A 14,295-nucleotide genomic window follows, 5' to 3' on the forward strand; every position below is an offset into this window, starting at 1 on the left:
TGAAAATGGTCAAAAAAAGAACTTAAAAAAAACTCATTATTATTTGGCCCATTATTGGCCAGTTAGTTCAGGCCTGTCCTGGGGTGAATCTGATTATCATGGACTGTTTCAAAACACTAGCTAATCTGATAGCCATGGTTGCCCACTATCCACTATGTTATCTCCAAAATTGTATGTCAGACACAAAATGTTTCTCCTTGCTTGCAACAACATATTCTATGCAATAAGTTTACCACAAGATACTGTATATGCTGCTAATATTACAACATCCCTAAGTGACTCCCACTGATGAACTGGGATTGCTTAGTGTTCGCATATGCTCAAAAATGCTGACCAATTGCTCTCAGTTTACTTAACAAGTTAAACAGAGCAAGTGAGAAAAGACTAAGATCCAGGTGAACCTCAACTGCAATGTTTGGTTTACTTATCACATAGTTATGCTGTTATCAGAAAAGTTTAGTCATTGCCTGTGCTAGATGAATGGGGAGTCATAGGAGCCACCACAATATATTTCAGCTGTTAGAATAGCTGTTGTTGATTGTCACTTAAATTATGTTTGCCTGGCCATACAAGCCAGACACTCTAGCAAGTATGAGCTCAGAAGATCATCTACTCACAATCCTAACTGTTGCCCCATGACTTCCATTAATTAAGCATTAGCACTGGCTATATTTTGGTGATGCTTCTGTGGTGATTACCAAAGAAAAAAATAAAACATACCCTTTAGCTTCACCCGGTCAATCTGACCCAAAATCTATCTGGTCCAACCTTTTAGAATGTTAGAACATTTAGGTCACACTTTGGGCAATGTTCTCTATGCAACACATTCTTTTCACATCTCTTAATTCATTGTTTTATGTGAGGCTTCCTAAAAATGATTATAGACGTGTTATATTCGAGAATAATTCTAGTTCACAATGGTCAACTATCCAGCCCGGCCCATGCAGTGGTGCAATTTTGGTTGCACCACTGCTTTTTTAGTAGGAACCTCTTTCGAACATGTTTATGATATTGCTATATAGTGAGAGATAACTGCTCATGTAAACCTAACTGAGACACCTTAGTGTAAATTTACTGCCACTTAAAATCTTACAGAATGGATGAATGAAAGTAAAATTCTCTAAGAAAAGACAATTGAGCGTAATGCAGGTTAATAGCAGACACTTGTATTGCTGTTTATTTCATGTTGCCCATTCCCTCTTTATTGATCACTGCTAGTACAGAGTTTGCCCCGTGTCAACACAGATGAGGAGCAATGAGCCTGAGTGACATCACCACCCTGCCGCCGCCATGAGGCCCTTCTTCTTCCTCCTCTTCTCTCCTCTATGTGGCGTCAGTCAGTGGCCTTTCTTCAGTGGCCTTTTCTTTCTTTCCTTCTTTCTTTCTGTCATTTCTTTGTTTTCATTTGGCAACAGAACAAAACAAAAGTGCTGTAAACATCTTGATGGTGGAGCACCAGGAGCGCCGGCCTTGATTCTTCAAGGTCTGACACAACTGGCTCAAGCTTGGAATGACTGGGTGGAGGGAGGGAAAGGGAGAGGAGGAGGGGGAGTTGGAGGAGGTAAAGAGAGAGCGGGTGGGAGAGGAGGCCGCGGGTCTCATTGCTGGATTCGACGCAGTGACTGCACCTGGAAGGTCTGAGCGTGGGAGCCCCACTCCCTGTAATGTTTGTACTCGCCGCCATGACGATCACACTCCATGATGTACTGGTAACCACGGTAACCTGGGAACTGGTAGCACACCCAGCTGGAGGAGGAGTGAGTGAGGGGTAGAGGAGGAGAGGAAAGCACTGATTAATGAAAGACATATGGTGCGCACAGTACGTGAAATGTAAATGAAAGTACATAAAATGGATTTTGATTAAAAATAACCAAACAGACTTTTACACTATGTGAGAAAAAGCTGCGTACCTCCCTGACTCCATTCAAACAAAGTGAAATATGAAGGGTGGAGAGAAATCTAAGCATGTGGGTCTTCTCTCACTCAGACAAACACAGCCATTCATTTTAAATTAATGTATTCACACATACAGTTGGCTTTGTTGGAGCTGATTATAATCAGTCAGAGAATTATGCTCTCAGTGGTTTCATCTGTGTTGCAAATTGGGTTTTAATTAAAACCCTGATTTATGTAGGTCACAACCTGGACAGCTCAGTCTGTGTGTAGAGGTAAGTGGCTGAGACTAGAATGGGTGTTGCTGCCACATAATCAACTCGTTGCAGCCCTTAACTGTTTTTCTTGGGAGTTATTCTGGGCCAGTGCAATAAAATATATTCATAAATACCTAAAAAAAATATATTGTCCCTTCTTTTATCTGATTATGATTTCACTGATTTTTCCATTGTAGTGTGATGTATGGTGAAGTAGGCTACATCTCTCATCCTTTTGGTACATGTTAGAAGCATGTAAAGCATGATCCAACTGAGTGTAGTAATGGAGGGCCGGGTTGAGACTCACGCGCCACTCTGAACCTGCATAGAGCCAATCTCATTGTTGCCCCATCCCATGGCCTGCAGAGAGGGGTAGTCATCGTTTATCTCCCACTGGCGCCCGATGAAGTTCTCCCTCTCAAACACCACTATCTTGGACTCCTTATGGTTCTGTGTAGACAGATGCAAGGAGAAACATGTCACAATTATTACACACAAGGTAAAACGGAAGCAACAATACTGCAATTTGATCTAAACACAATGAAACCAAACCTGCTTATCGCAAATCTCTTTGTTGTTGTTGCTACATTTACACAGTGGTTTTCGGTTGCAGACATGAAACTCTTTTCACTTTCACTGTGAAAAAGTGACATGAAACTCTTCTCACTTTCACTGCCTGTGTTCAGGAGTCCTAGTCCCTGAACACAGTTATATATCGGGTGAGGACTGAATGCCAGTTCATTTGGTGCTATCAGCATCGATTCAGTCTCTCCACAAGGACAGGTTTGTTGGTTTATAGTGTATAAGCACACCCTTACTGAACTTCAGTACATTTTTCAATCTGAATGTTTCCTGGAGACAAAATGAGAGCGCCAGAGAGGGAGAAGGAAGAGAAGTCCTTGGCTTCGGACAGAGACTCACTGCAGAGCAGATGGGGCGGAAGGACATCATCCTCTCAATGTGGTAGGCGTTGCTGCCACTCCACGACTCCCAGTGAGGATACTCTCCTCTCTCCAACACAAACTGCTGTCCACAGAAGCTGGAGTGCTCATACCCTGCCCAGCTATCTCCACACACAAACACACAGATATACAGACGCACATACAGAACGTCAGTGGATCAGTAGGAAATTCATAAAACAGACCTCCATAATATTGCATTACCCTGTTATGGTTCTATGCATCAATCTATCAAGGTTGTTATTTGTTTGAGCAGACTACAGAACCCAGTACAGGCTCGTTTAAGGTGCAGCTTTTGGAATTTTCAACCAGTAAAAATATGCTCCATTGGATTCTATCTAGACACAGCAGCATCAGTATCTTGCTAAATATCATCATCAGATATCTTGCTGATTTTTGCTGAACTTCTGTAGATGTAAATGTCGCTTGACTTACGCTCCACACTCCACCTTCAGGGAGCGGATGTTGTCCATGCCACACTCCATGATGTTCTGGCAGGATGCGGTGAACTCCATACGCTTCCCCTGGAAATTCTCCTGGTCATAGACTGTGATCTAGGGAACACACAGATGTATAGTATGCACATGCCACATGCACACACTAACATGTGTGCACACACTCGTCATTGACATCATCAGGGCAGGCAAGACATTTAGAAAATGTAATGTTGTTGAAACCTCCACGGAAAGCCGGTGGAACATCATGTAATGTCAAACTCACCTTCCATGGTCCCACTGGGTTGGGATTAGTCAGAGCCATTCTACTGTGTATCTCAGTGCTGATTAACCTGCAGTGTGGAGAGCAGAGAGAATCACATTTCTTGAAACATGTTTCTTATTCAAGTTAACATGCTAGACTGAAGACAAACCTCAAAGAAATTGATACCATTTTCATTGTCATGTATGAGGCAGGATATATGATGACGGTTGCGGGAACACAAACCGCAGACTTCTTGAGCAAACTTGAAAGTTGATCTCATAGTTTGTCACTTTCAGGTGTTCTGTGTTTGCCACAGAATCATACACCATGAATTGTGTGATGGTTGAGTGATGACACCCAGAGACTAGGTTTCAAATAATCATCACCTGATATTACAGTAGTATAGTATACCAATTCATAAAGCAGTAAGAATTCTGACATACTTCTTCATAAAATGCATGACCTACTGCATGTCATGTGTTTGGGTTTGCAACCTTCTTTGAATCTGACCACTGACTCATACTTTTTTTAGCAAGCTATTTTGCTCCTACAGGGACAATACTATTGTCCTCCCAGTGGTGTCAGTATGTCTATGCATTTGCATGCGTGACCTCGGTCTATACATTTCCGTGGCTCAGCAGAAACAACAAAGACAATTGACAAAAAATGTAAAGCGACAATAGTCTACACAAGGCTATAGGCTGAATGGATTGAGAAGGAGGGCTTACCTGACCTGCCCCAAAGAATAGCTGTGCAGTGCTCACGGGGGGCTCCACAAAAACGATGTCCTGACCCAGGAGTAAACTGACCTATTTATACATGCTGGTGCTGAAAAGCTGCCGGGCCTGTGGGTCGGGGCAGGAGTCAGCACATTGCTGTTCCATCCATTGTTCAGAACTGAGCCACCTGGCTTTAGGTCGCTGCAGTGGGACTGGAGCAAGGGCACGGTGCCCAGTGCCGATTAGCACAAGTTCCAAATGGTCCCGGACCAATGGGCGAGTCCCAGGCCCAGACCGAGTCGTGGCCCAGCCTGGTCCAGGAAACACATCATCTCACCACAGCACAGATGTGGACATTCTTGACAGTGCTTCCTGTATCAGAGGAGAAAACATGTATACAGACACATTAAATGTCAAGTGTAACGGAGGTGCAACACATGAGAAATAGCAGGCTATCTACAGTACATTTTGACTCTTTTGACATTTTTTTGTACTGGCACCTAAACTCTGAAACCAAGAAGATATGTTGCTTTTTCTTCTAACACTTGCAGCACCAGTAAAAATGAATAAGGTGGCTAATGAAGTAGCAGGGTGTGTATCTTAATCATGTACTTACTGTGCTCTCTCGACACTGTCCGTGCTCCGTCTCCAACCTGAGCGTCATGCCAGCCTCAACTGAGTTCAACTTCTCTGTTCCTTTCACTCGCTCGTATGAACACACATGCTCAGTCAGGCACGCAGAGGCACACAGAGACAGACACACAAATGCCTGATCACGCGTGCATTCACTGCACACAAAGAAACTGACAAAGACGCACACACACACACACACACACACGACTATTCAGACATTGGTGACTGACATGGTATCGCACACAAGCATTCAAAAGGTGACACTGTATGCTCTGCCCCTTCCTGCATTATACAAATTTAAACAATACTTAATCATTTAATTAATTTTGGTGGTAGAAATAAATAGATTACATCAGATGAAACTAGAAGCAATTATCTGTGCCAATGTTTTACCTTCACAGAAGCGTGTGGGGAGCTGGGTGTCCTGGTGACTCAGTGGTCTAATGCGCATTCCATGTAAACGTGACATCCTGGATTCGAACTCGGATGGCACATGTCATCCCCCTCTCTGTCCAATAAAGGAGAAAATGCCCAAAAAATTATATTTTATTTATTTGGTGAAAAGTAGGTGCAAGTGTGAGTCATATCACAACTTTATTATACACATAACCATAGATAGTAGATAGATACCACAGATAAATAATACACAAAACTTTGTGATTCAAGAACAGTATCACCATACAAACTCAGGTATCATAGACCAGGGTTCCTTGAAGTTAATTGAGAAAAGTTACTGATCGACTGCAGATTTTTCTTTTTACTTTGATCAGGAGAACATTTTCCTAGGTGTGAATTTTTATTACTTTCAGTGATTTATGGCTACTTACAGCTGCAAAACAATTGCTAACACATAGTTGAGAGAGCACAGGCATTCAGAAGAACATAAGTTCTTCTGTTTTTATTATTAAATGTTTGATTAATCAGAGAGAGCAAAGCTTGTATAAATAGGCACAAAATTCTCTCAGAAACGCTAGTGAGTGTTCACAATCTCTCACAAGTCTTTTCACTTTTGCAGTGTTTGGTTTTATGCATGTGGCCTGATGTTTTGAAAGACATGTTACCAGACAAACTATTATTAGGGGTCCAAGCACATAATGCGGGAACCCTATTGTATTTGCTGAAATTCTTCTTCTTCTATTTTCTTTGTCTGCAGCTCAGAAACTGTAAGTCCCACAGCAAGCATATTTGGCAGATGGACTCCTATGGCCCCCCATCACTCAGGCAACAAAAACTACGTCAATTGGCTGCATGGTGGCGCTATAACAAGAAACTTTACATTTTGGCCAATAACATCTGATCCGTTTAATGTACAGAGAAAATTCTTGAGTCCCTAGATTCTGTGGTAGGTGCTGAGTCCAACCCATATATCACTTTCAATGTCTGTCTTATTGGATTTAAAAAAATTTATAAACCACTTTTTTCACAACTCGTCAAAGGCCGTTCATCTGATTCATACAAAACTTGGTGTGGACCATCTTGGGACTGTCCTCTATAAAAGTCACATAAAGGTAATTGACAGGCCAAATGGTTTTATCAATCAATGAACTTTTAATGAAACACAGAGTGTTGTTTGAGCACACCCACAAAAGAGTTTTGAGCTCTACCACTAGTGGGTGCTACAAATGCAAAGAGTTTATGTCTCATAATTGGCAGCATAGACTTGTATGAAATTTTGTTTACATGCTCTAGGATCATGTCCAAGTCGACTTATGACATTTTGTAATGATTGATGGAAGTGGGTGTGGCTTATTATGTAATAACTAAATTTCCATAGATATTCAAATCAAAACTTCAAAAATTCCGAAGGAATCTGCCATATGTCCTTGAGAGTTGAAATTTTCAGGACATGTCACCTGAGATAAATCTTTCATACACTGGTACCTACCCCTGATTCTGAAGTCGCCCCCCTCTGTTTATAGAAAAAACTGACTGTGATCCCACAGCGTTGTCCTCCTAAACTGTACGTTACATAAAAAAAAAAACATGATTTTTTAAATCGTCATACCTTCATTACTAAACAGACAAAAATTTGTAATGATATGTTGGAAACAGAGCGTACGGTAGATAATGTGTGGCTGCAAATAGTTTGATAACTTGACAATGTGACAGACAAATGTCTGTACTCTCAAGATGGCATCTGTAAAGCCATGTTTAAATTGATTAATGGAGGGCACTAATACAATTAGAATATTATTTCTGAGGCTTTCATCATAGGTTGGACTATCACAAAGCTTGTCCCTTTGTTTTGTTTCCACTCTCTCTGGCACCAAAACCAGTAGGCTAGTGGTTAAGGCACAGGGCTTTGAAACACAAGATCATGAGTTCAAATCCCTTATCTACCAATGCTAAATTGTGAATATCTGAGTAATTGAAAACAGTCATTGCTATCAGAATTGTGTCTATGGTGATACTTTTTGCAGTTGCATTAAATTACATAGGGCAGAAAACTCTTAATGGATTGAAACTTTCAAGCATATTGCACTTCTGGCCACACTTGTTTGCTATCATCTGTCAAAGACAAAATACCTGATTTGACATCACTGGTAGGGTTGTGCCTGCAGTATGACACAGTGGCTCAGTGGTTACTACTGTTGCCTCACAGCAACAAGGCTGTGGTTCAAGTCTCAACCCCAGTCATTTCTGTGTGGACTTTGCATGTTCTCCCCGTTTGTGTGGATTTCATCCGGGCAGGTGACTCTAAATTACCCTTTGCTTTTAGGAAGTCATAAATTATTCACTTATGTCGTTTGCTCTGTTTCTTAGAGTCAAAGGAATTTGGGCAAAGAGAGAGGGAAGCTGTAATTTATGTATTTACTTATGTAATGCATGGAGCGACAGCACTTTCCATTTTTGGTGATGACCAAGAAAAAGTGAAAATTTGTTTTTGAGGCCATTCCATTTCAGGACCAGTCATTTGACTGGTCTTGACTCAAATGCCAACAGTCGATTTCACTGATCACATAAAAAATCAGATCACATAGCTCAAATTCAGTTGTCTGGTGGCACAAATATCACCCCATACAAATAAGCCAGCTTGGACTGTAGGTTGGCAGACTGCCCTCAGTTTCTGTGGGTGTGATGTGAAACATGAGAATAAGCGTATGCTGTGTCCTCTTCCCTTATCTTCATCTAGCCAAACCCAAATTGTTTGTCAGTGACATGGCAGTTAGCTTGATAGTTACAAAACTAAACATACGTAGCTCTTATCTTTGAAAGTACCTTACTTTTAAAGTATACTAACTTTGGGGAACTATACGTGTACTTATAAGTATTCTTTGGGACTACATTGGCCCAGTTTTAACTTTATAAAAGTATACCTGTAAGTATAATTGGAGTTAATTCAAAGTACAGTATCAGTATACTTGATGAGACTGAAATAGTCCATTTACATTTATATCTGTACTTTTAGTATACTTGAAGTTGACTCACACAAATACTAAAAGTGTACCAAAACATACTTATGGACAAACTGCAAGTACTATCCCAGCATGCCGGAAAGTGGGGAGAACATGCAAACTCCACAGATGAAAACAAAATCTCCTGCAGCAGTGTGTGTGTGTGTGTGTGTGTGTGTGTGTGTGTGTGTGTGTGTGTGTGTGTGTGTGTGTGTGTGCGTGCGTGCGTGCATGTATATAGCCTATTTGTGTGTGCATGTGCATGCTTTTATGTGCAAGCATGCATACATAGATGTGCGTGTGTGGGTGTATGAGATGTGTATGTGCATGTGTGAGTGCATGAATATGTGTGTGTGTGTATGAGTGTGTATGAGATAGCAGAGCCTATTAGTCCAGCACCACAATAGGAAAAAAACGTCCATCACTCGCCTATCCACACAATGGAGAGGTGGTTGCCGGCTCCTGAGGTCAGCACATTACACACAGAGGGCTCAAAGGCTTGAGCCTGGCTACACCAAGGATCAAGAGAAAGAGAGAGAATAGGGAGCTGAGAGACGAAATGGATCATAGAGAAAATAGAGAAAAAAAAAGACAAAAGGGAGGGAGAGAAAAACTGGAAGAAGAGAATTAAGACAGAATGGTCACTGGAAAAAAATTGGCCAACAAGTGTAAAAGGAAAGAGCGAGCAGCAGAAGTTGTGGTGGTGTGTGTTTTGTGTGTGTGTGTGTGTGTGTGTGTGTGTGTGTGCGCGCGCGCGTGCGTGTGTGTGCGCATGAAAAAAAGCAAGCAAGCTTTCTGCTGATGGCAGTGACTGTCCCCAGTCCCCCACAACGGCGCTGGACAACAAAACAGGCAGCCGAGTCAGCACGACTAGCCCACAGATAAGCAGCGTGACCCTTGACCCCGCCCCATGCTCCAAACAGCTGTCAGCCAATGAGAAGGGAGATTCCTGGCTCTATAGACCTGGGCTGGATGTGAATGTATATATATATCCCCACTCACAAGGCCTGCGTCCATCAGTTTCCCCAAAGGTCGGTCCGTTTCAACCTGCACTTGTAAATCTGTAAGTTTCCACTCTTTTAGGTCTTCTACATACTTTGAGAGCTGATAGAATCGTGGGATGATAGGGGAAAGGTTGTGGTTTTCCTGTCTATTCACACTTTGGACTGAAAGAACCAAGCAGGGATTGGCTCTTCCCTTGAACCTTAATTTTGGACTGGGTAGATGGAATTTTGACTTAAAATGCAAGAGGGTGTGATCTCATTTTACACTAAGAGCACAGATGTTCAGTGACTCATTTTGCAGTAAAATGGATGAGAAAGATGGGAGGCTGTGTCTAATCTTCTACCATCTGAGCAGTGGGATGTGGCAGGTTTGGACAGATGAATGCTGTGCAGCTTGTTAATAGGTACTCTAGCTCTTATGGGAAGGGACAAATACTCAGGGGATGTACTGGGAAATTTTCTGAGGAAACACTATTTTGAGGACAGAATGGGACAAAATTGTGATATAAAAGAAAGGCTGTTGGGGTGGTACTGAGCAAACAAAAAAATTAAAAAGGTGTGGATTTAATCAGAATCAGGGTTCAAGTAAGCTAAACTCCAGTTTGAGTGGAAAGCCAGAATTATGTTCAAAGAAGAACATTGTTATAAATCCTCGCATGCACAATATCGTTGGAATCTGCTTGCTTCTTTCCATCTTGCTTTTCAAATTTTTCAAATGGAATATACCAGTGGTACTCAGACTTAAAGGCCATGGCACATGTATGACTAGAAAAAAATAAAAAGGTATACCTAATTTCAATTGTTCAGATATGCCACATAAGGCACTGGTACGATCATAATAGAAGAGATATGAAGAACTCCTGCTCAAGGAACTTTCAGGGGGGAAAGTGTGTGGGCTGATTTCATTAGGTTTTGATGAAGCTAACGTTTCTATTTTGACACTGATCTTCGTTATATTTGAGCAAAGTCTCAAGGCACACCTCAGCTCATTAGCTGAGAACCTGAAATAGACAGCTGCCACAGTGATATGGAGTTATGAATATTGGATTGAACTTAGGTATCCACTTAGGCAATCCCTCCAATGACATTGATTGACAAGCGGAATCAGTGTGCTAATGCACCTGCCACTTATACACAACTCTTGGCATATGCTGTGCAGTTACTAAGTTTACTTTACTGTGCTGTACTCTATCAGGGGAAAGTAATTAAATTCTTCACCAGCCCGCAATACTAAAAAATAACCTTCTGACTGTCTCTGTGTCTCTTTCCAGATTTGATCATGTCTCACTCAGGTGCTCAGGGCAGCATTGGCAGCCACTCTGCCATGGGGCTGCGTGCTCACAAGGTAAGTCCACTATTTTCAGCTGATTGATCCCAGAAATTAAATAATTATCCATCAGAAATATTTGACTTCAGAAATAACTGCACCTCGACGTGTCTTGCTTTCCAGATGTACCTCTTTGAATGCGAGAACTTCCAAGGCCGTATGATGGAGCTGAATGGAGAGTGCCGTAACCTGTGTGAGAAGGGTTTCGACAGGATCGCCTCTATCAGGGTGGAGTGTGGACCGTAAGTCACCAAAACTGCCATCAAAACATCCACCCACCAACAGTATTGGTCACAAGATAGATTACTGACAGTGTGTCATACCTATACCACATACATCTTGTCCCAATCCCCAACTGATTATCTATCTATCTATCTCTCTTATTCTCTATCTCTCTATCTCTTTATCCATCTATCTATCTATCTGTCTGTCCGTCCATCCAGCTGGGTGGGTTATGAGCAGCAGAACATGACTGGTGAGATGTTCATGCTGGAGAAGGGAGAGTACCCCCGCTGGGACACCTGGTCCAACAGCTACAGGTGTGACCGCTTCATGTCCGTCAGACCCGTCCGCATGGTAAGTTCATCAAGCTTTTCAAGCTTTTGCATCGGTCTACACTTTTTCTGTGTCTCATTTCATGTCTATTTTAAGATACGAGTGTTGATTTGTATCTCTGTTGTTTCAACCATGCTGTCCAACTCCATTTGCACCTCACATCCATCTATCCCCCCATCCATCTTTTATTGCCACAGAGGAAAGGGCTTGTTAGGGCTTGACCAATGTGGGTTTTTAAAGGTCGATACCACTGCCGTTTCTGATTTTTTTGGATTACAGTAAAGCTGCTAATAGCCAATATTTTGTGTCAATATTCAATATCTTTAAATTTGACCATTTTCAGGCGAAAGAAATACAAGTAATCAGTGTTTTCCCCCAGAATGTTTTTTCTTGGTAAGGTGGAAAAGCCTCTGAAACAGCGTTTTGACCATGGGACACTAAAACTCTCCATTGAAACTCATAATCAATGTGAACATCATAATAATCAGTATATTCATGCATACTTGTGTGGAATCTGATCAAAATGTTGGATTGGAGTCAGGGCTTCCCATAGAAAAACAGTGTAGTCAATAAATACGCAATCAAACAAACTACATTGGGTATGGATGACACCGAATGCCAGATATTTGATTTTTGATGAAAAGCCAATATCAGACCAATATATTGACAAACCAATATATTGGTCTAACCCTAGGGATCATGACTGGAATTTTGCTGCTTTGAATCTCTTTACTGGCTAAAATCTGGGAGGGGACAGTGAATCAGAGGCTACACCAACACACTAACCACAATATGTACCTGCGTGAAAACAGTCTGCCAAACAGTAACTAATCTGAAAGTACCATATGTATCCTACAGGACCCCCAGGACCACAAGATTTGCCTGTATGAGTGCAATAACTTCGAGGGTCGTAAGATGGAGGTGTGCGATGAGGATATTCCCAGCCTGTGGTCTTACGGCTTCCAGGACCGTGTTGCCAGTATCCAGGTCACTGGTGGAACGTGAGTCGCCTCTAAGTTGTGTTTCTGGGATTGTCTCGTCTGTTTTCAAAAATGTAACAGTAATGTACGAATAACAATAGTAATTTTCATAGTGTTAATAGTATAAAATATAGTGGTAGTATATAATTGCCGATTCAGCAGGCTGTCTTGGTTTTTGTTTGAAGTCCTCTGTCACAAAGTGAGAAAGTGAGCTATTTGGCATTGCAAAGTCCATTTTACTTAAATGAGATGAATTTTGGATCGTTTTGAATGAGTATAAGCAGATCAGATGCTGAAAGAAGGACAGCTTTTGATCAAAAATAGCTAGAGCGTTGTGGTTCACATCTCTTTCTCTCTACTTCTCCGTCTCTCTCCCACACAGCTGGGTGGGTTACCAGTACCCCGGCTACCGTGGCTACCAGTATGTGTTTGAGATGGGCCCTTACAAGCACTGGAACGAGTGGGGCGCTCACCACCCCCAGATCCAGTCCATCCGCAGGGTGAGGGACATGCAGACACATCGCAGGGGCTGCTTCGAGATGACCGCATAGACAGGAGTCCAGCAGACTGTGGGTTAACAGGAGAGAAAAGCAAGGGTCAGGCTTGCCATGGTGCTAACCATCCCTTGGAAATTCTTCAATAGCCTCTTTGCCACCTAAGCTAATGGCTTTTGAATATTATTATTGCTTTTACTGGTATAATTTGGGTTGGGTGCTATCTTGAATGATGTTGAAAGGGCTGAGAAGTTCTGATTGTCACAGACTTCCAGAGTAAATGAGTAACACTGGTAAAAACGATAGCAATGCTCTCTGTCTGCAGACCTCATAGAAATATAGCATAATTTATCATATTTATTAAAGGGGGATTATAGGGGATTAGAAGATGAAATATAAACTTCATTAGTTTGTGTTCATTAGTTTGTTTCAATTCCATATCTGCAACCCTTTGATTTTATACAACTACTCGCTTATATGTTTCTAGCTTTATGGACTGATGCCAATAAGCCTGTTCACCAAACCACTCTCCCTCTACTGGGATCCACAGATTTTAGAGAGTAAGGGACCGACACTCATATTACTCCTCACAAAATACTACCATGGACAGCTCTCAGCTCTGCACATGCCCTGTAGTGAGCTTGTCCTGCAGAAGGAGGCACTATCTCCTCATGATCTGATACGGCCACTACAACTAAAGAAACCTCAGATATCTCCTTAGCAAAAAGCTGCCAAGACTCCAGTCAGGTTCGCTGCCTGGCAGAGGATACTGATGAGCCTGTGATTAAGGAAGGAAGAAACTGGCTGTGCAGGGTAGTGTTTTGCAGATGTGACGATCTTTTGGCTGGCCCCCCTCATCTCACTGATGGGCCTGTCCAGAAGGTTTGTATTTTACACTTTCTCAGGGATGCTGGCATCTGGAAAGCAACTTTCCAATGGAAAAAAAGTGAAATAAAAATATTCTAAACCTGGAAGTGAGATAGTCTTGTGTACTTATTTGTTTCCTCCTTTCTTGCATTTGTATTTCTTCTATTCCTTGATGGTCATGATGGTCCTATTCTTAGCTTAATGCTGTTGAAACTGTGTTATGCACTGAGGTTATGATGTAATTCAGTAATGGCAATAACAATTGCACCTGACAAACTATAAAGACAGGACATTACAGATTAACACATTAACAATGTTAGGCTTTACCTAGTGTTGGAGTGTGCAAAGCCAAGGAGCCAAACATCAATGACAACATAAATATTTTCTATGTGGCATTTGCTGAACAGTTTTTGGGTTGACCCTTATGAAAAAGAACTAGTAATCTTGTAATAAGTTTTAGGAAACTATACACATAATGGTAAAACTATAAGTCTCTATAGGAATATTACAGCA

The 14,295-nt window shown here is 41.7% G+C and overlaps 2 protein-coding genes across 2 annotated transcripts; one reads left to right on the top strand and one right to left on the bottom strand.

The window, feature by feature from the left end:
• Nucleotides 1-1,598: 1,598 nt before the first annotated feature.
• cryba1a (crystallin, beta A1a) lies at nt 1,599-3,868 on the bottom strand. The gene is made up of 5 exons (XM_071900657.1): nt 3,830-3,868; nt 3,545-3,663; nt 3,072-3,213; nt 2,458-2,600; nt 1,599-1,746 (listed from the first exon to the last, which is right to left on the bottom strand). Exons 1-5 carry the CDS (start codon nt 3,866-3,868, stop codon nt 1,599-1,601), a joined length of 591 nt encoding a protein of 196 aa, XP_071756758.1.
• Nucleotides 3,869-9,505: 5,637 nt separating this feature from the next.
• Nucleotides 9,506-12,972, top strand: crybb1l3 (crystallin, beta B1, like 3). Its single transcript, XM_071900655.1, has 6 exons — nt 9,506-9,610; nt 10,831-10,904; nt 11,010-11,128; nt 11,330-11,462; nt 12,300-12,442; nt 12,804-12,972. Exons 2-6 carry the CDS (start codon nt 10,839-10,841, stop codon nt 12,970-12,972), a joined length of 630 nt encoding a protein of 209 aa, XP_071756756.1. The 5' UTR covers nt 9,506-9,610; nt 10,831-10,838.
• Nucleotides 12,973-14,295: the final 1,323 nt, after the last annotated feature.

This window comes from Centroberyx gerrardi, chromosome 6, assembly GCF_048128805.1.
Source record: "Centroberyx gerrardi isolate f3 chromosome 6, fCenGer3.hap1.cur.20231027, whole genome shotgun sequence".
NCBI lineage: Eukaryota > Metazoa > Chordata > Actinopteri > Beryciformes > Berycidae > Centroberyx > Centroberyx gerrardi.